The 27,107-nt window shown below is 41.1% G+C and overlaps 1 protein-coding gene across 2 annotated transcripts in view; it reads right to left on the bottom strand.

Moving 5' to 3' along the window:
- Positions 1–8,477: 8,477 nt before the first annotated feature.
- The window catches only part of KCNMB2 (potassium calcium-activated channel subfamily M regulatory beta subunit 2), a 159,524-nt gene continuing 140,894 nt past the window's right edge, over positions 8,478–27,107 (bottom strand). For both annotated transcript variants that reach the window (XM_042460853.1, XM_042460854.1), the window contains exons 4-5: positions 23,244–23,439; positions 8,478–11,327 (exon numbers count right to left, since the gene is read on the bottom strand). In XM_042460853.1, the coding sequence (XP_042316787.1) occupies positions 11,043–11,327; positions 23,244–23,439 (481 nt within the window). In that variant the 3' untranslated portion in view covers positions 8,478–11,042. The remainder of the gene's footprint in view (positions 11,328–23,243; positions 23,440–27,107) is intronic.

The following is a 27,107-nucleotide window of genomic DNA, read 5'->3' as shown; positions in this document are numbered from 1 at the left end:
GATGTTTCCTACTGCTAAGAAGAGAAGCAAGATAGCTCCTTCTTTGTAACATATTAAATGCCTCATTTCTGTTTCCAGCCCATAAGATGGGACAAAAAGTGATGTACTTCAGGGGGTTATTGCAAAGGAAGAGAAGATATGAGAAGCACTTTAGGCCTTTCAACTGAGCTGCATTAATGATGCTAACATTCTCAGATCTTGCCTGAAGAGCCATTTAGAGATGTTGAAAAGGCCTAAGATGTTTTCCAAACGGCAGGGAATGTTTTATGTTTGGCTTTGTTTGCTTTTTAACCAGCATGCATCTCTCCTTTTGTGCTTATATTGGAGTATTTTTCACTTACTTTGGACATTAAGTGGATTAATTAAAACCTTGTTATCATAGTGATCAAAGCATGCATGGCAGTGAAAGGCTGCTGACTTTGTTAAAGGGGGAGGGTATTTTCATTGATTTTAGGGGGTGGGGGTGGGGCTCAGATAAATCTCCAAATATATTAGCTGTGTGCAAAGTGAAGAGTATCAGGCTAGCTGCATGCTATGAAACACAACCTGGCAAAGCAAAATTTGCAGGGGAACAACCTTCACTCAGTGGTAAAGTATATGACTTGGCTGCTGGCAGTTCCCAGTCCAATCCCTGGCATTTCCAGGAATGTCTGGTGAGGCTGCCTGAGACCCTTTAGCTCTACTGCCAATTTATTGAGCTGCGTGGGCTAATTATAGCTACTTGAAATTTAGAAATGTTACTTTTTGAACTACAACTTCCAGAAAATCTAGACAGCTTGGGCAGTGGCCATGGTGGTAAGGAATTTGGAGAGTTGGGGGATTATAGTCCAAAAGGCAAGTTTCCCAGGTTCTGGGCAAGTTCCTAACTGCCACCCTTATTTTCAATCTCCACTCCCAAACTCCAGTGTTAATAAGATGGTAGGTCTGTATTCCAAAAACTGTCACATACAGGATAAACCGCAAGACACTTTGGCTGGCCTCCTGTTCAGCCATCACAATATCACAACTGCTGGGAATCCATGTTTACAACCAAATGTGATTCCAAAAAACTACTGTCTCAGCTTGGCTGCACCCTGACTGAAGCATTTTTTAATTGCTGGAATCAGGAGCACTGGGAAATGGCACACCCAGTGAAATCCACATAGTGGGATACCTTGGAACAAGCAATTGTGGCAGGACTCCAAGAGGGGTCTATCCAGCCTCATCTTCTCTAGGAGTCTTCTAACTAGGAGCATGCTGTCAATTTCATTGGCTGGTGCCCCTGTTTTTAGTGCTTCCAGAAACTCTTTGGTTGGGGTGCTGCCAAGCTGCAAAGGTAGGTTATTTGGGGGACATTATAAGTTGTAATGATGATGATGGAGCGCTGCCATTGTAGTTACAATGATAATGCAAAATCTCAGCCTTTGTCTGTGTTCCTCAGAGATTGCTGCCACTGTAGCTTAATAACAACCAAAGATATTCCTGTGATTCTGGGCAGACTCCAGATGATGAATCAGTAGTTTAGGAGTTCCTGATTGTGCAACCTTCAGGTGGTTCCTGCATGTGCCTATTTAACACGATGAACCGTGGGGGATGGGAGGCAAAGAGAGGGAAAGATTTTCCAGCCTAGTTTATTAAACAGAACAGAACGTAATAGTGATAGGTGGTGATGATGGTGGTGGTGAGTTTATAGCCATTCTTTTCAGAGGCAATTGCTTATTAATTGTCACATTTATCACCTTTGGCTAAATCCTATTGTTAGTTCCAATCCAGGCCCCTGGATCCATTCAATAACTGATTCAATGCGTCTACTTAAATTGGAACAGAAACAACAGGACTGAAGCAATTGTAATGTTGTTTGATTTTCTACCAATCCCAGAATTTATGTGGCAACACATAAGGGCCTCCATCTCCCCCTTTTCTATTTTTTTTCGATCCATTTTCATGACTACTGTCATCCAGGTCTTGGAGGGATAGGAGAGGCAGCCACAGCTCCACCATGCCTAGACCCAGCGGATGTTAAAAGGCTCTCCCTCCATTTTGGTGGGTATCACCCTGGCCTTGTAGGAAAAGAAGGAGAAGTGTGCACAACTCCACCATGCCTAGCCCCAGAGGAAGCTGAAAGGCCCTCCCTCCATCTTGACTGCTACCATCCTGGCCTTGGGAGGACAGAAGGAAAGGCAGGCACAGTTCCACCAATCCTAGGTCCAGAGGAAGATGAAAGCTTAAAGGCCTTCCCTCCATCTTAACTGCTACCATCCTTGCCTTGGAGGGAGAGAAGAACTGACAATATCTGCTGGATATGATATTCTTCTCCATTACCGTTCCTTTTGTGTCATGTCTTTTGCGACAGTAAACCTGAGGGCAGGGAACTGTCAAATTAACAACTTGTAAACTGCTTTGAGAGCCTTTATGGCTGAAGAGTGTTGTATAAATAAGTTTAGTATAAATTTACTAAATAAGTAAACAAATTTTCAAGAAGCTACAGCACACGCGAGTTTCTTGAGACCTGTTAACTAAAGAAAATGACTGGCAAATAGCACTAATCATATACAGCCTTCCTGGAAATGATTGACATAACTGCTGCCCATTTGCTGAAGGATTTACATGGCTGACAACAACACAGCTTTTTCAGATCCATGGATGACATTTCAGTGGTGGCATATTTCCTGCTTTTTGTTTCTTTGTGACAGGAGAGCTGATTATGTTTGACATTTACACATCAAATGCTGTTTTCAATATGTCGGGCCATAAACATTTTTACCAGCGTTCGTGCGGGTGAAACATCTTGACGTTGCTGTAGCCTGTAATCATTTTGTTGCCATTAACATTGAGAATGGTGGGACTGTGAAATAACTTGAAGTAATTGGATTGGGTGAGGTAAAATAGTAATTTAAAATGAATTAGCAGCCTGAGCTGCAGGCACAGTTAACTTGCCCTCTTCTCCCCACCAAACCCAAATGTGACTATTTCAAATTCAGTAGAGTTTTAAGGAAGCTTTGCTGCCTCAGGAAGAAGACATTACTCCTGGTCAGAAAAATCATCGGCTGGGAAGTATCTCATCATGGCTTCAAATTTTCACCCATGTCTCCTGCCCTTCTTCCTTCTTGTTTGTTACTTTTTGTACTTCTCAGTGAACTGGAACTAAGACTGCATGGGCAAAGATCCCAACCATTCCAGAGAAGGCAATTATAAGTTATGAACCTGGGTGCAACAAAGCCAGTGACCTCACATAGTTCACATTAACTTTTCTGTCACCCAAGCAGGTCAAGCTTGACAGAGATATAGCAAGCAGAGATGCAGTAAGCTGTTTATTGCTTATAAATAGAGATGGCAACAATGGTAAATAAAAGTAATCATAGCTCAGGGGGATCGGGTTATCTTGAACGCAAGTGTTTTTCTGGAATATTCTACATTGTGTCATAGGGCCTTTTCAGACTACACAAATATAACACTGAGGCTGCATCTGCATTACAGAATTAATGCAGTGGGACACCTCTTAAACTGTCATGGCTCAGTGCTATGGGATTCTGGGATTTGTACATTTGTGAGCTATTTAGTCTTCTCTGTCAGAGAGCTGTGATGCCAGAACAAACTACAAATTCCTGGATTTCCTAGGATGGAGCCATGGCAGTTAAAGCAGTGTGAAACTGCATTAACACTGCAGTGTAGATGCAAACTATGAACCCACTTTAACTGGCATGGCAATATCCGATGGAATCCTGGGATTAGCAGGGTGGAAGAGTGAAGATGGGATTGAAGAATGTCAATAATCTAAGGTATGTGGCTGACACCATACTACTAGTGGAAAACATCACATTTACTAAGGAAGGTCAAAGAAGAAAGTGTAAAGGCCAGGCTTACATTTGAACACAAAGAAAACAAAAATAATAAGCATGAAGATCTATATAAGTTCAATCTAGATAATGAGGAAATCAAAATAGTTAAAGAGCTCCAGTACCTTGGATCAAACATTGACATGAACAGGGATTGCAGTCAAGAAAGAAGAAGACTAGAAATGGGAAGGGCAGCCATGAAAGAACTACACAAGATCATAAAGTGTAAAGATATACAGCAGAGCACTAAAGTCAGACTCTTTCAAGCCATTAAATTGCCCATATACCATGTACAGGTGCATGAGCTGGACAGTGAAGAAAGCTGATGGAAAGAAATAAATCCATTTGAGATGTGGTGCTGGGGAAGAGCGCTGAGGATGCTGTGGACAGCCCAAAAGACAAACAGAAGGTCAAGCCTGAATTCTTACTTTGGCCACATAATGAGAAGGCACGGTGGTTAAATGCATGTACTGCAGGCACTCATTCACAAACCATAAGGTTGTGAGTTCAATACCGGCTACATCTGCAATGCAGCTAGGGGCTCAGGTTCGACTCAGGCTTGCATCCTTTCGAAATGGTTAAAATGAGTATCCAGTTTGTTGGGGGCAATTAGCTTACACATTGTAAACCGCTTAGGGAGTGCTTAAGTGCACTGATAAATGGTATAGAAATGTACATGCTATTGCTACTTGCTACTTGCTAGGGAAGATAGAAGGCAACAGAAAGAGAGAAAGACCACAAGCCCCAATCAGGGAGGTCATAGACCTAAGCAGAGCAGTGGAGGATAGGAAGGCTTGGAGATGTCACATCTGCAGGGTTGCCATGAGGTGGGGCTTACTTGAGGGCAGTTCCCAACAACAAACAACATTTAGGATTAGAATTTTCAGCCACAGAACTCCAGTGTCTCACCAAACCCCAAATGCCAGAATACCAAGGATGATTCCATGGTAGTTAGAGTAGAACCATAGGAATAGCTAACACCCCAGAGGAACTGATCAAAATTCAAAATGACCTGAATAAACTGGAAAGCTGGGCCAAAGCTAACAAAATGATATTCAACACAGAAAAATGTAAGGTACTGCACTTAGGGAAGAAAAATCAAATGCATAGATATAGGATGGGGGAAATCTTGCTACATGTGAAAGGGATCTAGGAGTCCAAGTAGACCACAAGTTAAACATGAGTTAACAGTGTGATGCGGCAGCTAAAAAAGCCAATGCAAATTTAGGCTGCATCAATAGAAGTATAGTGTCTAGATCAAGGGAAGTAATAGTGCCACTCTATTCTGGTCTGGTCAGGCCCCACCTGGAATGTTGTGTCCAGTTCTGGGCACCACAATTTAAAAAGGATGTTGAGAAACTGGAGCGTGTCCAAAGGAGGGTGACAAAAATGGTGAAGGGTTTGGAAACCATGCCCTATGAGGAGTGACTTAGGGAGCGGGGAATGTTTAGCCTGGAGAAGAGAAGGTTAAGGGGGGATATGATAGCCCTGTTTAAATATTTGAAGGGATGTCATATTGAGGAGGGAGCAAGCTTGTTTTCTGCTGCTCCAGAGACTAGGACCCAGAGCAATGGATGCAAGCTACAGGAAAAGAGATTCCAGCTCAACATTAGGAGGAATCTCCTAACAATCAGACCTGTTCGACAGTGGAACACTCTTCCTCGGAGTGTAGTGGAGTCTCCCTCTTTTGAGGTCTTTAAACAGAGGCTGGATGGCCATCTGTTGGGGATGCTTTGACTGAGAGTTCCTGCATGGCAGGGGGTTGGACTGGATGGTCCTTGGAGTCTCTTCTAACTCTATGATTCTATGGTCCTATGTCCATGAATAAAGCAGCTCCAGCAGGGAGAAGATGATATGGAGAAACTGGATAGGGGCACAACTTTAAATTTAAAAAGCCCACAACTGAAGCCAAGATCCTAAATGGTTGGCTTTAGGGCATGTCTGCACTGATGGGAAAACCTGATTTGCTGTCAGGGCTTCCAGATCTGTGAAAAGGATAGGCCATCTGCACACTGGGCACCCACAACAAGCTAATATTTTCAGTACTGCTTGCACACTCCCCAGGTCAGCAGCTTGCCTGGGCCAGGGAGACTTCTCCTGAACTCTTCTGCCACCCGCAGAGATCTTCTCTCATCCCCACACCAGCATGTAATCAACACACCCAGGGGATTCCTTGGAACTTCCAGCCTGATATTGAGCAAACAGGGAATCCTTTTACTTTGGACAGTTTCCCTGGAACATGGATTGGACCCATGTTCCACCTGTTTTGACCCCATGCATTGTCTAAGCAGGTCCATGCAGGAATAGGGAGGGAATATTTATTTTCCACCATGCAGATACAGCCTAAATTATAAATGCATAACCAAGCACTGTCTCCTGGCTGGACACCTTCTTCTCAAACCTACCTTAATAGCCAGCAGCTGCTCTGATCAATGGAGGTGTATTCTGCTGGCACATAATATGGTGTTTCCAGCCCCTCTCACCAGTGATTTGTGGTGAAATGAAGAATTGTAAAAAGGATCCTCTTCCGATTGCTGCAGCCTTGCTGCATGGCTGGAGGGGTCTGGCAATAGACCACCATCTCTGAGAGTGATCCCCTGAAGTTTCAGGGGGCATTTGTGTTCATGATAATAGTGCTATGAATTAAAATTTGTAGTTCATGAATATGTAGAAGTTACAGATCCAGAACTGTAGATTATGAATCTGTAAGTTCTGTAGAGGATGCCAGCCTGAATGCTATCATAAGTCTGAATAGTATATGTTGTTGATCCAGGGCAGATATTTTTTTATAAGAATTGACCAAAATTTGCTAATTTCTTCATGTTCAGGGTGAGGTTCCAAAAACGTGAATGTGACCCCCCCCTGCAATCGACAGATTTACCTATCCAGGCCCAGGAATTTGGAGGTTTAGCTCTTCATTGTCTGTGTTGAAATCCTAGTGTATTTGTTTAGCCATGTTTGTGGTGGTGAATCATGCTTGCCATCTCTTTCTTTCTTTACCTTCTTATAAGCATTTCTAGCAGCTAGGTAGCAGGTAGGGGCAATATGGCCCTTTCCATGTTGGGAATACTAAATGTACCTACTAAATTTAATTTTGGTTGCAAAAATTCACAAAATTTAAATGTAGGGAAAATAACTATTGTTATTCTTATGTGGCTTCAGGTCAACTCTGTCTTATGTCAGTCTTATCATAGGCTTTTCTGTACAATAATTATTCAGATGTTTGGCATCACCTCCCTCTAAAGTTGAGAGAATGTGAAATTCCCAAGTTCACCCAGGGCATTTCTATGGCTGAGTGGGATTTGAATACTGGTCTCTTGGAGTTCTACTGCAACACCCAAACCACAAAAATAATACAAGATTTCTAGGGAGAGTTTAGTTTTGATTTGTTCAAGGATCTATCCATTTGTTTATTTTAGAAGTCCATGGAATCTGTAGAGTTCTTCTCTAGCACCACATTTCAAATGAGTTTTCGTCCTGTTAATTTTCTTCACTATCCAGCTTTCACAACCATATATAGAAGTGGAAAATACAATGGCATGGGCAATCCTAACTTTAGTATTCAATTATATATCTTTACACTCTAGGATCTTGTTTAGTTCCTTCATAGCTGCCATTCCAAGTCTTAGTCTTCATCTGATTTCTTGACTTGCAGTCTCCATTCTGACTGACTGAGCCGAGGTATGGAAATCACGGAATCACAGAATTATACAGTTGAAGAGATCACAAAGGCAATCCAATTCAACCCCCTGCCATGCAGAAATATACAATTAAAGCACTCCTGAGAGATGGCCATCCAGCCTCTGTTTAAAAACATGAACTATTTCAGTGGTGTCACTATCTGCTTCAAAATGATGTAAATAATATGTCATCGTTATGTTTGTTTTCTTAATGTTCAATTGTAAACCTACCTTTGCACTTTCTTCTTTGGCTTTCTTCAGTAATTTTTCCAAGTCTTTGCTATTTTCTGCCAGTAGTAGGGTGTCATCTGCTGAATCAGACCAAAGGCCTATCCAGTCCAGGAAGTAACTCATTACAGGTAACAGCCATTATCTGCAAGATGTTGCTTTTGATGTTCACAAAGCCATAGTGTTTTTCATTTTTGTAAAGAATGCAATGTCAGGAGGAGGGGAATGAATAACACTTTTTAGGCATCCCCCATTATTCTGGGTTAAGGGGTGCTCCAAATTTCCCATTTTGGCTAGGACAGTCCTGATTAATCCTGTGCTGCCCCACTTTTCAGCTTTGAAAGCACTGAAGTCTCTCACCTTTCCTTCTACCATCTCCCCCTTTGTCCTGAGTGTAGTTCAGTTGCTGCAAACAGAGTTCAAAGTGCAAAAATGTGTACTGAAACTTAGGTGTGCATTTAGTTGCACAAAACTGCCACCATTCACAATGGCTCTGTAAGTACAATCAATGTATAACACCATCTGAAGAGAGTTATACTATGCAGCCCTGATGTAAGATTTCATCCCATGATTCCCAGTTAGATAGATGCAAGGCAAAGAAAAAACAGAAACTAATAAAAGATTGGATTTTATCAGGATTTTCCCTTTAAAAATGGAAATAACATTGAAAATGAAACCTACAAAATGTTATTTCTTAAGAGGAAAACAAACAGAATTTGTGATTGCCAAAGATATTGAAATCTCAAAGGTTTAATTGAATAATTTTTGTACCAAATCACACGGTTTCGAAGTCCTGATTACACACCCCAGGAACATATTTGCCTGAGAAAAGAAATTGCATTATGGATTACAAGGTCAAAGATTAATTTCACTGCTGCAGACTTCATTTGTACAGCTCAGACCACACTTGTACAGTTCATGGAATCTTGTAACACCATAAAATTGCCCCCCCCCCCCCCCCACATTACATTATAGGGAGTAAAGAAGTACTCAGATCACAGATGAGCTGGACAGATCAAAAAACATCTTCTCCTTTTGGCAAAAAGAAGTAACCTTTGCTTCCAACACACCTTTAAATAATTCGTTTTTAAAACTCCCAAGTTAGTTCAAAGTGAACGATCATCAAGTTCCTCACATTTTGCCTTCTGAGCAAAATGTAGCATCAGAACCTGTTAGATTGTCTTTGTAGTTATAATCAAATAAAGTTGAGAAAACTAGTCATAGCTATGCAGAGGATGGGGCCAAGGGATGTAATAATTTCTTCTGCCCCTTCATATCTATCTCATTTATTTTTTATGGCAAATTGGGCATCAAAAGCATTCCCCTTTCATTTCCCATTGTAAACTCAACCCACTGTTCCCTACTTCTTTCTTCTTTCCTTCTGCTGCTCCTTGTGGACAGTCTCCTTCCTTCCTGCTTCCCAGTGATTGTTCCTCTCTTCTTTTCCTGATTCCCACTTACTAACACTTTACATATAGACCCATCCTAGTCCTCTTCCTGCCCTTCCTACAGTAGTATTGATGACTCCCTGTTGTGTGACCATTTCCTGCCTCTCCATCCCATGTGGATTTCCATCTTTTCTTTGTCCTCTGCTGTTTTTGAGCAGCAAGGAGCACAGGCACTAAAGTGGGCTTTGGAAAGAAAGGGGAGGGGAATTGAACCACTGGAAATGTTCTATTTGGAAAGCCACCTAAGATCCTCTAGTGATCCTGTGTCAGTAGTGCAGTACTCATTGTAAGCATTAACATATGCATGTTCTTGGTTCTTCCATAACACTTCCATGACCTTCAGTGCATGGAGAGACACATCTACATTTCATATGTCTTACTTTCATATCATTTTGGAAGAAAGGATGCACATGTTTTTGTAAAAAACTTTTGTAGGAATAATATAATTTTCTGTCATTCTTGGGCTCTCAGAATAGAGGATGCCTTTTCCATACTAAGTACCAACTAAGCGTATTTGAACTAAAATGCCACTACAAATGACATCTAAGCCTGCCCAGCTCCCTGGCACTGCTTTTTTTCATGATTTTAACCAGACACTGGAATATACAAGAAGGATACCGCTCACATACCAGTTAATAAAAGAAATAATAAAATATAACATATTCATATTACAATACACCACTGGATAGAATATACTTTTTTGTCTTCTCATCTAGTTTTCTTTTTTTTAAAATACCCAGTAAAAAATCTAAAAGAGTTGGAAGTAAAAAATGAAAAAATAGCTGACTATGGATTTTTTTCCTTTTAGTTCTTTACAGTGATATGGTAGCAAATACAAGAAAAATGCACATAATAGATTTGTACAGAAGGTGTTATCTGGTCCCATTTCTGCCAACAGGGCTCAGGCTGGAGTAGAAAATGAAAAGTAGATGAGAAATTGTATTTGTGGGATGAGGTGGGTCTTTTTTTGGCTGTAGCTTTGGTAAAAATTATGATCCATGAGGAAAAAAAGATATTGCAAATAAATGTTTATCTAAAACACCAAAAACAAAACCTTAACCCTGAGCATGAAGGCAATATGTAGACTACTGCTCCAGTCCAGAACTTTGGAGTTTTCCCCAATCCCATCCAAAAAATCTAAGTGTACTAACATCCCATTTAGATCAGCCATGACTAAAATGCCCTATAGATTTCAATGGGATATTAGCCTGACAATATTATCTGGATTGGGGCCTGGGTGTGCAGTGATACATCCTGCACTTGTGTGCGACCTTGGACCTCAGCGGAGGAGGTAGTTGGGGATCCCACGCCTGCAAGAGATTCTTGGATGAAGGCATCCATCTTAGTTCCACTACAGCTACCCAAACTGTTGCTCTTACCTTTGTTCAAATTTCCTTCCATTCTGAGTCCTTTCTACCCATCCCTCACCTCCCAGCTTAAGTGGAACTTCAAATGGTTCACATGAACACATGTAGAAATGTAATACATCCCTCCAAACAGGATTTGTGCATGTTGATGCATTCAGAGACAAAACTTGGCAAATGGTTAATGAGCCCTATTTTGGCTGTAGAAAAGAAAGAAAGAAAGAAAAGAAAAGAAGACAAGGTGAAAAGAAGTACTAAGTTGCAGCATAAATCAAGATTATGTAGACGGCCAACGCAAACGGTAATTCCTTCTCTCATCATCTGCATAATAATAACATCACGTTTGCATATAGAACAGCCTTTTTCATTATTGCTCTACTCCATAAAAATACAAGGAACTTAGAACAGACGTAGACATTACAAACTTAAGGTTCTTTGGTGAAGAATGAAAAAGAAATGAAACAGTATTTCAGCTGTCAATCAAGTGTGGAAGTGAGCTGATAACTTCTATCTGTTGATCCGTTGGATCCTCTCACAGAGAAGGGACAGATACTGGGTCAACTTGACCATGGCAACAATTGCTAGTCCGCCTATCATCATGCACGTTGGCCAAAAGAGTGAATGGAACAGCACATTGGAACTGTAAAGTTTGGTTAGCAATACATTCTTTTGAACACCTTCTGGGTCATAAAAGCAGGAAAAGTGCTGATACTTCTTGAAGTTTTCCATCACAACATTCACAAGGGACAGGGACTCTTCAAAGTTCTTGCCACACTTGGGTATATAGGAACACTGTTGAAGGAAAAAGAAACATTTTTTTAAAGAGAAAAAAGACTATGCACCTTTCATTGAACAGAATGTCCAGGGTGGCCCCAAACATGATGTAAAAGGTATGCTTAGGTTACCTGATGGGATGACTTTCCTTACAAAGGAGTCAGGCGACGATCTCAGGGTATCTGAACCACTATATGAAACATGTCTAATAGAACATTTGACACTGCCTCAAATGTAACTTACTTCAAAACTCTTTCATGCTATATAAATGGGCTTTAACGTGAGTTTCCCTAGGAGACACACTGTCTCATGGAGAGATGTACAAGCTCCATTTTTAAAGTTTATTGGGGGAGGGAGGAACTTCCAGTACATTTATATTCAAAGGAATGCCTGTCACACTTGAGAATATTGTTAGAAACAGCTGAGAAAAGATAATGATTTAAAACCTATTAGTTAGCTCCATCTAGAACAGATTAATTGAATTTGTTGTTGAATGGTATGTCATTACATAGATAAATCCAACTAATTTGAGGGGTTTACTCTATGTGTGACTAACAATAGGATTCATCCTACATAGATAGCTGTATTGATGCATTATGGAGGTTGATAGACTTTGGGACTGCTGGTCTACTTTATCAAGGGGCATTTATAATTGTTGCAATAATGTCACAATTATGAATAAATAACATAGTTGAATATGGAGTAGCTATGGATCCATAACTATAGGTTGCTTATCTGTAACTGCAATGCAAGGATGTCATCTATGTCAACCAACATACATGCTTCAGACACCATCACAATGCAAATGATTAAATTCCTTCACTAACTGAGGGAGACACAACCAGTGTGGTGTAGTGATTTGAGTACTGGACTACGACTATGGAAACCGGGGTTTGAATCCCCAGTAAACCATGGAAACCCACTGGTGCCCACTGATGACCTTGGGCAAGTCATGCTTCCTCAGTCTTGGAGGAAGACAAAAGGAAACCCCTTCTGAAAAAATCTGGCCAAGAAAATCCCATGACAGGTTTGCCTTAACTTTTTCTTAAGTCAAAAATGACTTGGAAGCATGTACCAGCAACAACAAAATATAGGGAGGGAGGGGTGGGTGAATTCAAAGTGCTCGTTTAGATGGGCAGGTCTTACAGTCCAGATTACTGCTGCCGGTAATCACAAAAGCACAAAGAGGCAGCTGAAGATTTTGGTGCATACGCACACAGGAACAGTATGATTGGTGACCCGAAAAAGTGACCTAGGTTTTATGTTGACCTATTGAGGGTTGATGGTGGTAGCCTTCTGGGATGTGAGCCAGATACTCTCCCCACAGCAGTGTCAGAAACAGCATCAGCTCTGAAACTGCTGCATGCATGGAGAGAAGTTGACAAGCAGTATCCCAGGAGGCCCATAATAATCCCATGGCTCTGGAGTCATGCCTGCTATTGTTTATAGTGTGTGTGTCTGTGGTGCATCAGGCATTCCAGGCTTGTGGAATGGATGGCAGCTTGTCAAGCTGAACAGCAGACTGTACTCATCAGCTATTCTTGCTGATAGCTGAATGCTGTGACAAGAGAGGTTTGCTGGGTCTGTTTACTTTGCTTTTAGGATATGAAAAGGGGGAGGAGTGCTTTTAAAAATTAGGCTAAGATATTTTCATGCTGCATTTTTCACCCATGGAGGACTGCTACCATTTCATTCCAGTTGCACAAGTGGGAGAACTGGCATAATGTGAGAACCTGAAGTAATGGAGCACTCTTCAAGAACCCAACTATGGCATTGGTTGGCATGGTTGGAAACCTGCCAAGGTCCATGTCTCAGAAGAGCCCTTGCTGTCAAGATCTCTTCCTGTTCTTCACTATTCCAACTGGCTTGTTCACCTGTTTCCTCCCTCTGGCCTGGAGGGGATGAGCAAAAGAATGATGAGAACAGAGAAAAGAAGCACCACACTGACCAGCTCCAGTGGTGTAATGGTAAAATTTGGGGCACAGCTGCTTATTATGACAGTCACCATTGCTACATTCCAGTCAGAATAAAAAAATACAGACAACTGTGTACCATTTTTCTTTGTGTGCATGTACACATGTGCAGACACTCACAACAATTTCCCTATCACATATTGTAAGAACTGCAGCTACATTCAGAAGAAGAAGACTCGGGGAGGCGGTGTGTTGGCAGATTATAAAATCACAAAATCTTAAGAGTTGGAACAGCCACAAGGGCCACCTAGTTCAACCACATGCCATGCAGGACTACACAAATAAAGTACTCCTGAAAGATGTCCATCCAGACTATGCTTAAAGTCCTCCAAAGACAGAGAGTCCAGCACCCCCTGAGGTAATCTATTCCACTATCAAACAGCACTTACAGTAAAAAGCGTTTCCTAAGGTTTAAGTGGAATCTCTTTTCTTGCACGTTGAATCCATTGGTTTGTCTTCTAGGGTGTAGCCACACTGTAGAATTAAAGCAGTTTGACGCCTCTTTAACTGCCATGACTCTATCCTACAGAATCCTGGGATTTGCAGTTTGGTGAGGTGCCAGAGCTCTCTGAGAGACCAGGCAGAATACTTCACCAAACTACAAATCCCAGGATTCTGTAGGATACATCATGGCATTTAAAGTGGTGTCAAACTGCTTTAATTCTGCAGTGTGGCTACACCCTTAGTCTCTTGATCAGCAGAGAGGAAGCTGGTTCCATCTTCAACGTGACATCCCTTTAAATATTGATCATGCCACTTCTCAGTTCTTCTCCAAACTAAACATACCCAGTTCCCTCAGCCATAAGGGAAGGCTTTGTTTCCAGACCTTTAATTATCTTGGTCACCCTTCTCTAGACATATTCCAGCTTGCTGATATCCTTCTTGAACTGTGGTTCCCAGAAGTACTCCAGTATTCCAGGTGAGATCTGACCAAAGCTGAATAGAGTGACACTAATACTTCCCTTGATCAGGAAACTGTACTTCTGTGGATGCAGCCCAAAACTGCACTGGCTGACATTATTGTCTCAGCAAATAAAAATGTATTGGTTTGAATAGACTCCAGCAAATACAGAAACAGGAAAGGTTGGATTACCAGAGTTTTTTGTGCAAGGGCATATTGTTTGTAAAGAGTCAGTAACTGGTCACAATATTTCACAAACTGTTTGTAGTTCAGGAGCAATGTGCATAATTATAGCTGAGTCCAAAAATACAGCTATAAGTTCTTTCTAAAAAAACCTCCTTGGAGATGATATCAAGGTTATAGCTACCGGTGATGGGGCAGGGGAAGAGAAGAGGGATTTAATCCCAATCAGAATTTTGCCACTCCGCTAATGAAATTTTCTTACAGTCTCCAAATTTTTACTATTGCAGAGAGTGAGACATTGAAAATCATATTTAGAACTCTTCTATTTGGTGAGTATCCATTCCCTCGGTCACTTTACCTGCTCTTTTTGTTTGGATGCCTACATCATATTTTTAACAGCTCAACTGAAGTTTTAAGTTTCTGCAATGCTTGAAAATGGAAGAATGATGAAAAATTTCATGGAGGGGTAGGGTCAAATGTCCTCATACATAGAAAGCTTATGATAGATGGAATTTGCCTGCAGCTGAGTTGGTAGTATATCTAAAATAAACAATAACCACCTGCCCTCCATTTTCATTTGGTAACAGTAGGATGGTAAGGAGAGATCATCAACAATTATGAAACTACAAAATTAGGTAAATTGTTCCATAGATCTTAAAATATATAGGATTATTCCTTTTTTCCTCATGTCTGTTTTGAACCCTGAAAGGTGCAGTATTAGAGGAACTAAATGAACCAGTAGGTACTAATGATCTGTTTTTCCAGTTCTTTATTTAGGAAGTAAAAGACTATAGCCAGTGTCCCATTATTATTCCATTAAATAACAGTCACCAGCCATTATAGTCTGTGTGTCTGTGAGAAAGGGGGAGAGAGAGAGAGAGAGAGAGAGAGAGAGAGAGAGAGGGTAAATCAATCTGTGGCAGGACACACTAGTCTCTGCTTTGCACCTCATCCCTTGAGATTGGCTAGTAAAGTCCAGAAAGGGTAGATGCCAATGACATCAGTAGTCCACCAGTGATTGCTTCTAGTTATTTCCCCAGGGACAGAGCTTGTTTCACATGTGAGATAAATATGCAACAGCAGTATTCAGAACCAGTTTTGCTTTAGCAGTCAGAGTAGGTTGAAAGCAAAGAATAATTTAATTCCATTCTAGGTCAAGAAGTCAAGAATTACCATCAAAGAACAGTGCATTAATAAAACGGATTTGGGGTTCTGTTTGTACAACAGTATGCATGAGAAAAAGAAATACTGGAAACCCTAGAGAAGCAATCATAACCTGTAAAACAGCCTTGAGCTGAGAAAGCATTAACTGTACCTGCATTAGATTAAGCAAAAACAGGGAGGATTTAGGTGTGAATATACACAGGCAAAACTCTTTGCCATTTCTAGTGCTAATTTAGCATAGTTATAGTTTAGCATAGACTAAGGGCCAAAACTAGACATAAGAGACATAGTCATGCAACATGTAACTTCAATGCATTTTCAAGAGCAGAAATCAGCCATGTATTGTGAAACTATAAATTTAAGTGGAAGAGTAGTGAAAAGAATGAAATATTGTTTAACTATTTTTGGTCCTGCTGTTTTTCACTCAAAATTAACCCCAGATGGCTTTCTTGCAATGGGAAGAAAAGATACAGCAAGTTAAAATAAAAATAAAAATGAGGGAAGTGCAGTTGCTATTTATTTGTCCCAGTAGCTTTTGTGCTACCTGAAATTTATTTTACACCATGCACAGCCTAATTAAATTAAATTGGCACAAACTCTCTACATTCCATCTTAAAACTGCTACGAAGTGCAAAATTTAGATTGTACCATCTTTTGTCTCCTTCACTTTGCCTTTGGTGGCAACATCTGAACAAAATTCCAGAGAAGTTGAAAACCTGTTCCTTGCTACTTGGTTGGCCTCTGTTGGTCCAATAAGATGGTTGGGCAATGGGCAGGGGTTTAGGGGTGTGCGTTGTTATCCTCTTACTCAGGATTCTCAGCACAACCCCTCTCAGAATAACGGGATAACAATGCACCCTCCCCAAGGCAACAGAAAAACCCAGGTTACTATTATTATTTCCCCTCTTGTTTAAAACACATTGCATAGAGTAGTTACTGGCATTCTGCTAGTGGTGCATGCAGCAATAAAACAAACTTACACCTGTGTATGTTTTATTTTTATTTTTTGGTTGATGTGGAAATTGATATTCCTTCCCTCCATCCAAATGGAAATATGCCCCTCCTTCCATCTTACTATGAATCTGCTGCATCTCTCCCATGGACATTATGGGCCTGGTGGAGGGACAGGGTAGATTGGAGAAGTGCCTGGCTATGTCCCTGTAGCCAAATGTAACAGGATTACTGTATATACTCATGTATAAGTCTACAAATTTTAGTCAAAAAATTGACCCAAAAAAACCTGGGATGACCTATCCACGAGTCGATGTAAGTACTGTGCTTTAACTCTCATACATATAAAAAAATGAGCCATCCACTTTCTCTGAACAGAGTGGTAAAAGTTGAGAGCTCAGTCCATCCTGGCAGCACCAAAAAGAAACAGGGATCCCCTCTACTCTCTCATCCATCTAGCCTTTAGGATGAGTACAAACAGTTATGCCTGCCAGAATTTTATCAGTTCTTTGGCATCATTTTCCTTTGCATCATCCTTTACATCCTTTGTTACATGCCCCTAAATTTTACCCTTGACTTATCCACGGGTCATATCAAAATCCATAATTTTGGCCGCCAAACTTGCCATCAACTTATACATGAGGTCAACTTATAGTCAAGTATATACACTGGTACCCCGGGATACGAATGCGCCGCGTTACGAAATTTCCGGGTTACGAAAAAAATCCATTAAAAATAATTGTTCCGGGTTACGAAGGTTATTTCGGGTTACGAAAAATTTTTTGGTGCTTTTCGGCGCTTTTTCGCACCAAATCGCGGCTTTCGCTATTAGCGCCTATGGGGCTTCGGCTTGCGAATGCTTTTCGGGTTACGAATGGCGCCGCGGAACGAATTAAATTCGTAACCCGGGGGAGCCCTGTACAGTACATCATCTGCTGAGACCTCCAGAGGACATGAATTACGTAATCATTCTATGTTTGCCTATGGCAACATATCTAGGTACTTCTTTGATTCAGTCCATACTCTGCTTTAGGCACAGAATGACCATGGAGGTGTGCATAGTGGTTTGACAGTAAATTCATGGGAAAGTGAATGCTATCTGTAGTGTAGTTTTGTATTGGGATCTACTAATCTATGCAGAGCCAAAAATCCTGGCCTATGTGTGTTTCCAGGAAAACCAACAGGCTCAGTGCAGAAGTGCTTTGTGTAAAACATGGGCAGACAGCTGCAGTGGGCCCAAAGAGCAGTTTTATGCCTCTGCTTATCAAATTTGCAGATGATACCAAGTAAGGAGGGCTAGCTAATCCCCCAGAGGACAGAATCAAAATTCAAAATGACTTTAATAGATTAGAAAAGTAGGCCAAAACTAACAAAATGAATTTCAAATGGGAGAAAATGAAAACTTCCACACTTAGGCAGAAAAAAAATGAAATGCACAGATATAGGATGGGTGACACCTGGCTTGAAGACAGTGCATGTGAAAGGGATCTAGAAGTCCTAGTAGATAAACATGTCAACAGTATGATGTGGCAGCTAAAAAAGCCAATGTGATTCTAGGCTGCATCAATAGAAATATAATGTCTAGACTAGAGCAAGGACAGTAATAGTACCACTCTATTCTGCTTTGGTCAGACCTCACCTGGAATACTGTGTCCAGTTCTGGGTACCTCAGTTCAAAAAGTATGATGACAAGATGAAGTGTGTCTAGAGGAGGGCAACTAATATGGTGAAAGGTCTGAAACCATGCCCTATAAGGAGTGACTAGGGGAGCTGGGTATGTTTACCTGGAGAAAAGAAGGTTAAGAGGTGATATCGTAGCCCTGTTTAAATATCTGAAAGGATGTTGTTCTGAAGATGGAGCAGGTTTGTTTTCTGCAGCTCCAGAGAACAGAACCTGGAGCAATGGATTCAAACTACAGGAAAATAGATTCCACCTCAACATTAGGAAGAACTTCTTGACAGTAAGAGTTATTCGGCAGTGGAATATGCTGCCTCAGAGTGTGGTGGAGTCTCCTTCTTTGGAGGCTTTTAAACAGAGGCTGGATGTTGCATTCCTGCATGGCGGGGGGTTGGAATTGAAGACCCTTGAGGTCTCTTCCAACTCTATGATTTAAAACATTACACAAACATATAAAAACAGGCTGAAGCAACTCTTTAGAAATAGTTTTAAAATCAGATGTTGAAACACTGCAGTAACAATTGTGCATTTATGGCCTTAAGCCAATTTCCAGGAAAAGATTTACGAATCACAGTGCTTTCCTATACACTAGCATTGGGGTAGACCTCACACTATGCTGGCACAACCCCACAAAACAGGCCATTACATAAGTTTGTTATGCTTGGAGATTGCTGTTATCCATCTGCTAGCTATCATTGGCATCTAGCTTGGGTATCTGATTTGTTCCTATCCCAAGTAATTAAATTTCTACTTAATGAGGACTGTTGTATCTTTGAGCAACTGAAGGCATATAATGAACAGATATATCCACCCAAATATCATCCATGCAAAGTCAAGGGACTTCCGGCACCCCTTTACACAAAGAAAGATTAACAGCCATCTGGAGAAAAGAGCAACACATTACCGGGTGGAAGAGGGAGGTGTGATGCACACAGCAATGCTGCATCAATGGGACAGATGTTCAGCAGACAGCATAGCTCTCTCCTTTCAGTCCCTCTCTCTTTGCATTTGTAGAATTCAGTATATTTTCAACTTAAAAGGAAAAGTTTTGTAGTTTGTTTGTAGAGCACATGCATTGCATGTAGAAAGTCCCAGGTTCAGTCCTTGGCATTTCAAGGCAGGACTGGAGACGTTTCTTGTCTGAAATGATGATGGCCTGATGTTGGTTAGTATAAACCGGGGTAAGCAAGGTATGGACTTGGCTTGCATAAAGCCTGCCTTTATGACTTCTGACCACCCCAGACTCCTCTCAACCACTTTTCTTCTGACACAAAAAGGTGGACTACTTCCCATTGAAGCCTACAAGCTTAAAAGAAGGGAATACAGTCAGCCCTCCACATATGCACTGACTTTTGCGGATTTGATTATTCACAGATTTGATTAATCTGTTCTCTCTAGGAATCTCTAGGTCCTCCAGCATGACTCTGTTGGAAGCTGGCAATAGAATCATGCTAGAGGACCTAGAAATTCCTAGAGAAAATACTTCTGTAGGGATTTGTAGATCCTCGAATGCTATTCTTTGGTCAGCCTCTGCCAGATGGTGACTATAGAATTATGCGGGAGGACCTAGAGATTTCTAGAGAGAGGTTCACTCAGGTAAAAAGACAGTGGTTTTGTTATTTGAGGTTTTCTCACTTTCATGAGGGTTCAGCACTCTCATGTGGAGGGCCCACTGTAGTCCCCTGTGCCTCATCCAAAAAGGGACACGTGCTTGTAAGCTGTACTTAAACAAATGGCTCTCATGAACAGGTTGCTGGCCTAAATACAAGAAGAAATCAAAGCTTAAAAGTAGTCTATTTACAAACAACTAGTTACTTGTAATCAGTCCTTTTTCTAATGACAAAAAAATATAACTACATTACACTATTAATGAGGTAACTTTCTAGTCTACCCCTCCTCTCAAAGATGTGCTTGAACCCATGTTAGTAAACTGGAAAATGGGCAGACATTTTGGGAAAAATATACACCAGAATTTCATGCAAATCTTCATGCAGAAAGAGAGAGAGAGAAAAAAGTCTTACAACCTGATAGAAAACTGGACTGGAATAAGAAAGCTGCTGAGATTCTGAGAAACACAGTCAGAATGAATTATACAATCATAGCAATGGAAGGCTCTGCAAGGGCCATCTATTCCAGCTTCTTTGTTTTAATCTGCTTATATTGATTTTCCTTGTACATCACCTTGAGAGCTTGTGATATAGGAGGGGATAGAAGTATTTTAATCACTAATGAAATACATTTGTCACTTCTAAACAACTGCAGCAGTGAGACACGACTCTGGAGTTGAGCAAAGAGCAAGAATATCCTCCCTGTTTAGCAGTGCTGGGGATAGGAGGAGCCTGACTTCTCTCTTGATAAAATACATTCTTACCCTCCTCTCCAGAAGGCTCAAGGTAGGGTACAACATAGATTGAAATACAATATATAACTGAACACAGGAAACCATTTAAATACATAGGTAAAAACTTATAAACATAGGATTAAGGTATCGGGGGCACTGCTTTGCAGTGGTTCCGATCCTTCCTCTCGGGCAGGTCTCAGAGGGTGCTGCTCGGGGACTGTAGCTCCAGTAAGAGGAGCCTCACTTGTGGGGTTCCTCAGGGGGCTATTTTGTCCCCGATGTTATTTAACATCTATATGAAGCCGCTGGGTGAGATAATACGGAGTTATGGAGCTGGGTGCTATCAGTACGCTGATGACACCCAAATCTATTTCTCCGTGTCTCGTTCGTTGGTCTCAAATTTCGATGGCATCTCCCCTCTCAATGAATGTCTTCAGGCAGTAATGGGCTGGATGAGGAAAAACAGATTGAAACTGAATCCAGACAAGACGGAGGTGCTCACGGTAGTGGCCCCGAAACCAAGAATTGGGTTACAACTTCCAGTCCTGGACGGGGTCACACTCTCCCCCAGTGACTGTGTTCACAGTCTGGGGGTGCTCCTTGACTCGTCACTCCTGATGACAAATCAGGTAAATGCGACGGTCAGGAGTGTCTGTTATCAGCTTCGGCTGATACGCCAGCTGCGCCCTTTTCTGGAAGTAAGGGATCTTGAGACTGTTGTGCACACGCTGGTAACCTCACGCCTCGACTTCTGTAATGCGCTCTACATGGGGCTACCTTTGTCCTTGACCCGGAAACTTCAGCTGGTCCAAAACATGGCAGCCAGGCTTGTTTCAGGAACATCTAGGAGGGACCACATTACTCCTGTCTTGAGGTCCCTCCACTGGCTGCCTATCAGCTTCCGGGCCCAGTATAAGGTGTTGGTTGTCACCTTTAAAGCCCTAAATGCTTGGGTCCAAGCTATCTTAGAGACCGCCTCCTCCCGTACAATCCTCCCCGCGCTCTCCGCTCCTCAGGGAGGAATTTGCTGCAGCCTTCAAAATCTAGGCTTGCGGCTACCTCTCAGAGGGCATTCTCTGTTGTCGCCCCTAAGCTCTGGAACGGCCTGCCGGATGAGATCCGTCAGTTAACATCTTTAGACAGCTTTTAAAAAGCTGTCAAGACGGATCTCTTCCGGCAGGCCTTTCCAGATTAAATTTTTTTCCCGGCCCAGGCTCCCGGGCTCCTCGATTTCCCTTATTCCTCTTGTGGCCCCTTCCCCTGATAGTGAGGATTACTGAGGGTTTTGGGGTTTAGTTTAGGATAGTATAATTATACATTGTTATAGTCCCATTTTAATACATTTAAGTGTTTAATAATTTTTTAAGGGGGGGAAGGGAGTATAAATATTTATGTATATTTTATTCTGTAAATTTTTATGTCGTTCACCGTCCAGATTGGCTTTGCCACCAGGCAGTATAGAAATAAAAAAATATATATTATTCTTATTATGACAATTATATATTAAAATCATCCAGACATAAAATTAAAAATATACCAATTCAGTTTGTAGAGTTATAGTGTCATAGTACAAAAGTGCCATTTCACTGATGTATTATAGCACTATGTTTTTTTTTAAAAAGAAAGAGATGGAGACTTTTTTTGTTGTGATGTGTCTTGCAGTGAAAAAAAGGCCACATAGGAGGTGGGAATAAAATGATGCAGCTGGTGCCAGGGATTGAAAGAAAATAGTACAGGACAACAGAAAGGTTGTTGGGATATTTTATCTCCCTCCCCCCCCCAACAAAAAATCTCACAACATTCCAACAAATGGGAGAAAACCTGTATAAAAACTGAAAAGCCACAGAACATGTTTCATATGAAGAAGAGGATGCATCTATTTGGAGAAATCCAAAGGGCCAGTTTGTGCTGACCTTATCCTGAATCTATAGGAAAAGAGATATATGCATATATCTCCTTTTCTACTCATTTACGATGTTTCCTCCTCCTCCTCCTCAACTTTCTCTTCTTTTATCCTGAATCTGTTTCTTTTATCCTGAGTCAGTATATGAAATGTATTTATTTATTGATTTTAGCAAGGAAACACTGTGGCAGAAGAATGTAATGGGAAATTCATGGGGGTTGAAGAGCATGAAGCAGGGAAGTCATGAGGGAGGGCAGATTATTCTGTAAGGAACACAAACATAATACTTATTTCAAGTCAGGTCTTTCACTTTCTAGTGCATTTCTGTAAACATGAGGTCTATAAACATCCCTTCCAAAACCCATTACTAGTATTTCCATGAGTGAGGTTAAAGGAGGGAGCGGGCAAAATGAGGGCATTGCCTACCAAATAAGTTTTATGCCCATCCCACAATGAAATTTTCCTTCAGCCATCAATTTTCTAGCAATGTGATAATTTGAAATGTCAGTTGAGCCTTTAGAAATACAGTTTAGAAAAAGACAGGAAAGTTACCAGGGGAATGTGAACACAACAAAGAGAAGAGTTCTTGCTATGATCAATATTCAGTGCTTCACTCTGCCATGTTAGAAATTTGAAGACTGGAGGAAAATATCATTTGTAGGGGCAGCATTCTTATTTGGTTGACACAGTGTTCTCATTTAGCTACCTATAATTACATCCATATTCTCAGGAATAAAAATGGGGTGCAAAATCAAGCACCACCTAACACCACCTTCTCCATCTGTCCAGAAAGCTGTGCATTTGCTTTGAAAACTGATTTGGAATGGAATTTGTTCTTACCTCTGGATTGATTTTAATCGTCTCTTCTGTGTGGTAAAGTAAGAACTTTTGCCCTGAAGATGAGACATTGACATAGACCTGCAAGCAGGGATACTGGGATATTTTCCAGCAGTCTGGACCACAGCTGAACGAACAGTTAAAGGTTTCTGTGATGGAGACATTGAGGAGTGTGCACTGCGTCTCTTCTGTCCAAACACTGGTGAGAAAAGAGAGATAAAAAGAGTTTAGATGAAATCACACTGGGAAAAAAAAGGATGAAAAGGGGCTTGGAAAACATTAAAAACTATTAGGAAACTTGAAATGTTTTAAAAATGTTTTCTAAGCATCCCCCCTTCTTCAGAACCGTTGGATCCTAGTAAGATTCAGCCTGCTGAAACAATGGTAGACTAGACTGCTTCAGGTCCTCTGGATCCTAGAACAGACAGCATGAGAATGCCTCTGAAGGCTGTTTCGTGATAACAAATAGTTCAAAATACTGCAGCGTGAGTATTGAGTGAGAAGTGAGGGAGAATATCTTGACAACTTTGGAATGGTTACACTGTCTTCTGGTGTGTTTCTAGGTACAAACTGACATTCTAGAGCTAGCGTTGGCTTACCAAATCCAAAGTCCTTCCTTTCAAAAAAGAAAAGAGACATAGGGATAACTTCACAGGAACAGGATGCCTTACACTGAATCATTTTAAGAGGTACATGAGGTTTGTGTGTGTGTATGTGTGTGTGCGCGTGCACACACACATGTGTTTACATGTATTTGGGAGGACATTGAATGTGATTTTCTAGGTGATTTGGGCCTGAAAATCACAGTAGTTTTTTTTAAATGGGGAATTTGAGGGGCTTAGAGAAACTGCTGGGGAGCTTCAGAGATATAGGCTTCAGAGGCCACATGCACTCTAAGGACCACACTCTTATCATCTCAGGTTTAACTGGTATTGTTTACATTAGGGTGATGGAATCTAGATTCTACTGGGCCCAATCTGGCTTGTTGAAAGTCCTGAGGAAGCCTTCTCAGATCCTTCCTTTTCTCCAAAGTTTTAATCTCACTACTTCAGCTACAACCTTTCAAATAATCTGGCCACAGTAAATATAGATATCATATAACACCAGTCTTAAAAGAATTGTCTCTGTGTGTCACCTGTCAATTTATGGCAACCCTATGCATTTTGTAGGGTTTTCTTAAGCAAGGAATACACAGAGATAGTTTTGTCAGTTACTTCCACTGAAATATAGCACACAGCACCTGGTATTAGTTGGTGGTCTCCCATCCAGTTACTGACTAGAGCTGACTCTGATCTGTTCTTTAGGGCTTCCACTATACTTTAGAGTAGGGGTTCGACTATACTTCCAGTCTGTAGTCAAGGTGCTTGTGATGATATTTAAAGCCCTAAGTAGATTGGGATGCTTGAGGGAGTACCTCTCACTATATGTGCTTGCCTGAGGTTTGAGGTGTCCTGGGGGGAGGGCTCCTCTGTGTCCTATCAATGTGGTCAATACACAGTGTAGAGTCAAAGGAGAGGGCCTGCTCAGCCATTGCACCCTAGTTGTGGGCTACCTTCATTTTGAAGGCTTGACTGGGTCCAACTCTGGTTTCATTAAGCACCAAGTGAAAAGCTGGCTGGATACTAATGCCTACTTCAGATGCTAACATACATGATTTTAAACTGTTCTAACTTGGTCATTATGTTGAATATGCTCTTAATTTATATAAATTATTTTTATTGTTTGAAATTGCTTTAACTTGTTTGTACTGACTTCACTTCCCACCATCCTGTCTAGTTCTTGAAGTGTAAAGAGAAACCATTGAATGCGTGTCCATGCCATTGCCTTTCCAATTTCTGTGTATGGTTGTGAAAGCTGGACAGTGAAGAAAGCAGATGGGAAGGAAATCAGCTGATTTGAAATGTGGTAGAAGAATTCTGAGGATGCCATGAACTGCTAATTAGACAAATAAATGGGTCCTAGAGCTTATCAAGCCCGAACTCTTCCTTGAAGCCAGGATGAATAAACTGAAACTGCTGTACTTTGGACATATCATGATAAGACATGACTCACTAGAAAAGACAATAATGCTTGGTAAGGGAAAAGATAGTAGGAAAAAAGGAAGACCACATTCCAGATGAAAAGACTCATCAAGGAATCTACGGCCCTCTGTCTGCAAGACCGAAGCAGAAATGCTGATGATAGCATAACATGGAGGTCTCTCATTCATAGGGTCACCATAAGTCAAAGTCAACTTAATGGCAGTTGACCATAACAATTAATTTTACTTGCCTATTGCCCTAAGATCTTTTGATATAGGGAAGAGAACAAATATTTTCAGAAATGATAAATGAATGAATGACCCCACTTGCCCCTTCCCTTCCTAGCTGGAATGCTGAATAGTGCAGGGGCAAGGGGATAAATTATTGTTATCCCAGATCCATGACTGGAAATTGGGTCTGTGTTCTCAACATGGACTATGTGTTTTGCAATCACATTCAGTTTTAATTTGGAGGAGCTCCTCTTCAAGGAGAAATTTAAAATGGGCTTGAATTTGATATCTCAGGGCCATGCTCCCTAGCATCATCTAGTCTGTGAGAGGGAATCTGGCCTAAGACCCAAATTATTATCCATTCTAGATTTCACTGGCAGTGGCTCCCCATGGTTCCAGAACAGATTTTTCCTAGTCCTAACTGGAAATGCCAGAGATGCAAATTGGACACTTTTCATGCAAAGCATATACCCTGCTACTGGAATGGGCCCAGTTCTAGACCCGGTATGCATAATTTCCACTCCTTCGTTTCACTTTTTGTCCTGCTATTGTAATATTGGCCAACTAGTTCATGCTCTATGGATTCTTCTTCCTTCACTTTTCTTGGATTGTTCTAGAAAGAGATTTATACTTTTCCCTTCAACAAAGCTCTCATGGTGCTTTCTTTTATTAAAAAATACAGTCAGAAAAAAATCAAGCGCAAAAGTTAAAACATCACAGTTCAAAGGAGCAGCTTAAAATTATCCACGCAAAATAAAGCAAACCCAAGTACCATGAAAGCAGTTCCCAAAAGGAAGAGATCAGATTACAAAGCTTGGGATAGTTTTAAAAGAGAACATTTTCAGGGTGACAACATGCCATCAAAATAAGCACCACTCATGCTGCTCTGGGGATGCACTCCACACTTGGGGACATCACCACCGAGTCAGCCCTTTCTGTGGTAACTCAGATGGCAGGGGCATAGAAAGAGGCAAGTTATGGAAGATTTAAGTTTTTGGACTACAACTCTCAGAATCCCCAGACAACACTGCTAGTGGCAGGATTCTGGGAACTGTAACACAAAAGCTACAGTCACAAGCTGTATTCAGGGTCCTAGTGGATGCAAAGGCAAATATGTATATGCACCTTCCTATTTCTATGTTGACCTCATTGCAACTCTGAGATGACATCTAAAAAACTCTTTTTTAAATTTCGTACATCTTTTTTTTGTAAATTCACCTCCAGCAGTTTCCTGAAGTGCTTGGTGGGACTTGTGTTTTTAGAATCATGTAAGGGAGGGGAAAATAATACACTGTGTTTGCTGAAACTTGAACTTTTGGAAATAATTACTGTACTCAGTTTCCCCTTTCCAACTGCACTGGGGAATAGAACCACTTCTCTCTCTCTCAGTTTTTTTTTTTTTTTAAAGATCAGGACCTTCATGACACAAGTATTCATTGCCCAATGCGTATTTCCATCTAACTAGTTTTTGTTTGCTTGGCAACCAATGCACCTAACCATCCATTCTTATGCCAAAGGGTGCAAAACATTGGTGGAAAAGGAGTTGATTTCACATGGGCAAACCTGTCCTTTGAAACAAATTCATGTTTTCAGATTTTCTATAGCATGAAGGGAAG

This window comes from Sceloporus undulatus, chromosome 3, assembly GCF_019175285.1.
Source record: "Sceloporus undulatus isolate JIND9_A2432 ecotype Alabama chromosome 3, SceUnd_v1.1, whole genome shotgun sequence".
In the NCBI taxonomy this organism is placed as follows: Eukaryota; Metazoa; Chordata; class Lepidosauria; order Squamata; family Phrynosomatidae; genus Sceloporus; species Sceloporus undulatus.
Note: the sequence above shows the minus strand (reverse complement) of the source record. Positions and strands in the feature narration are given on the sequence as shown.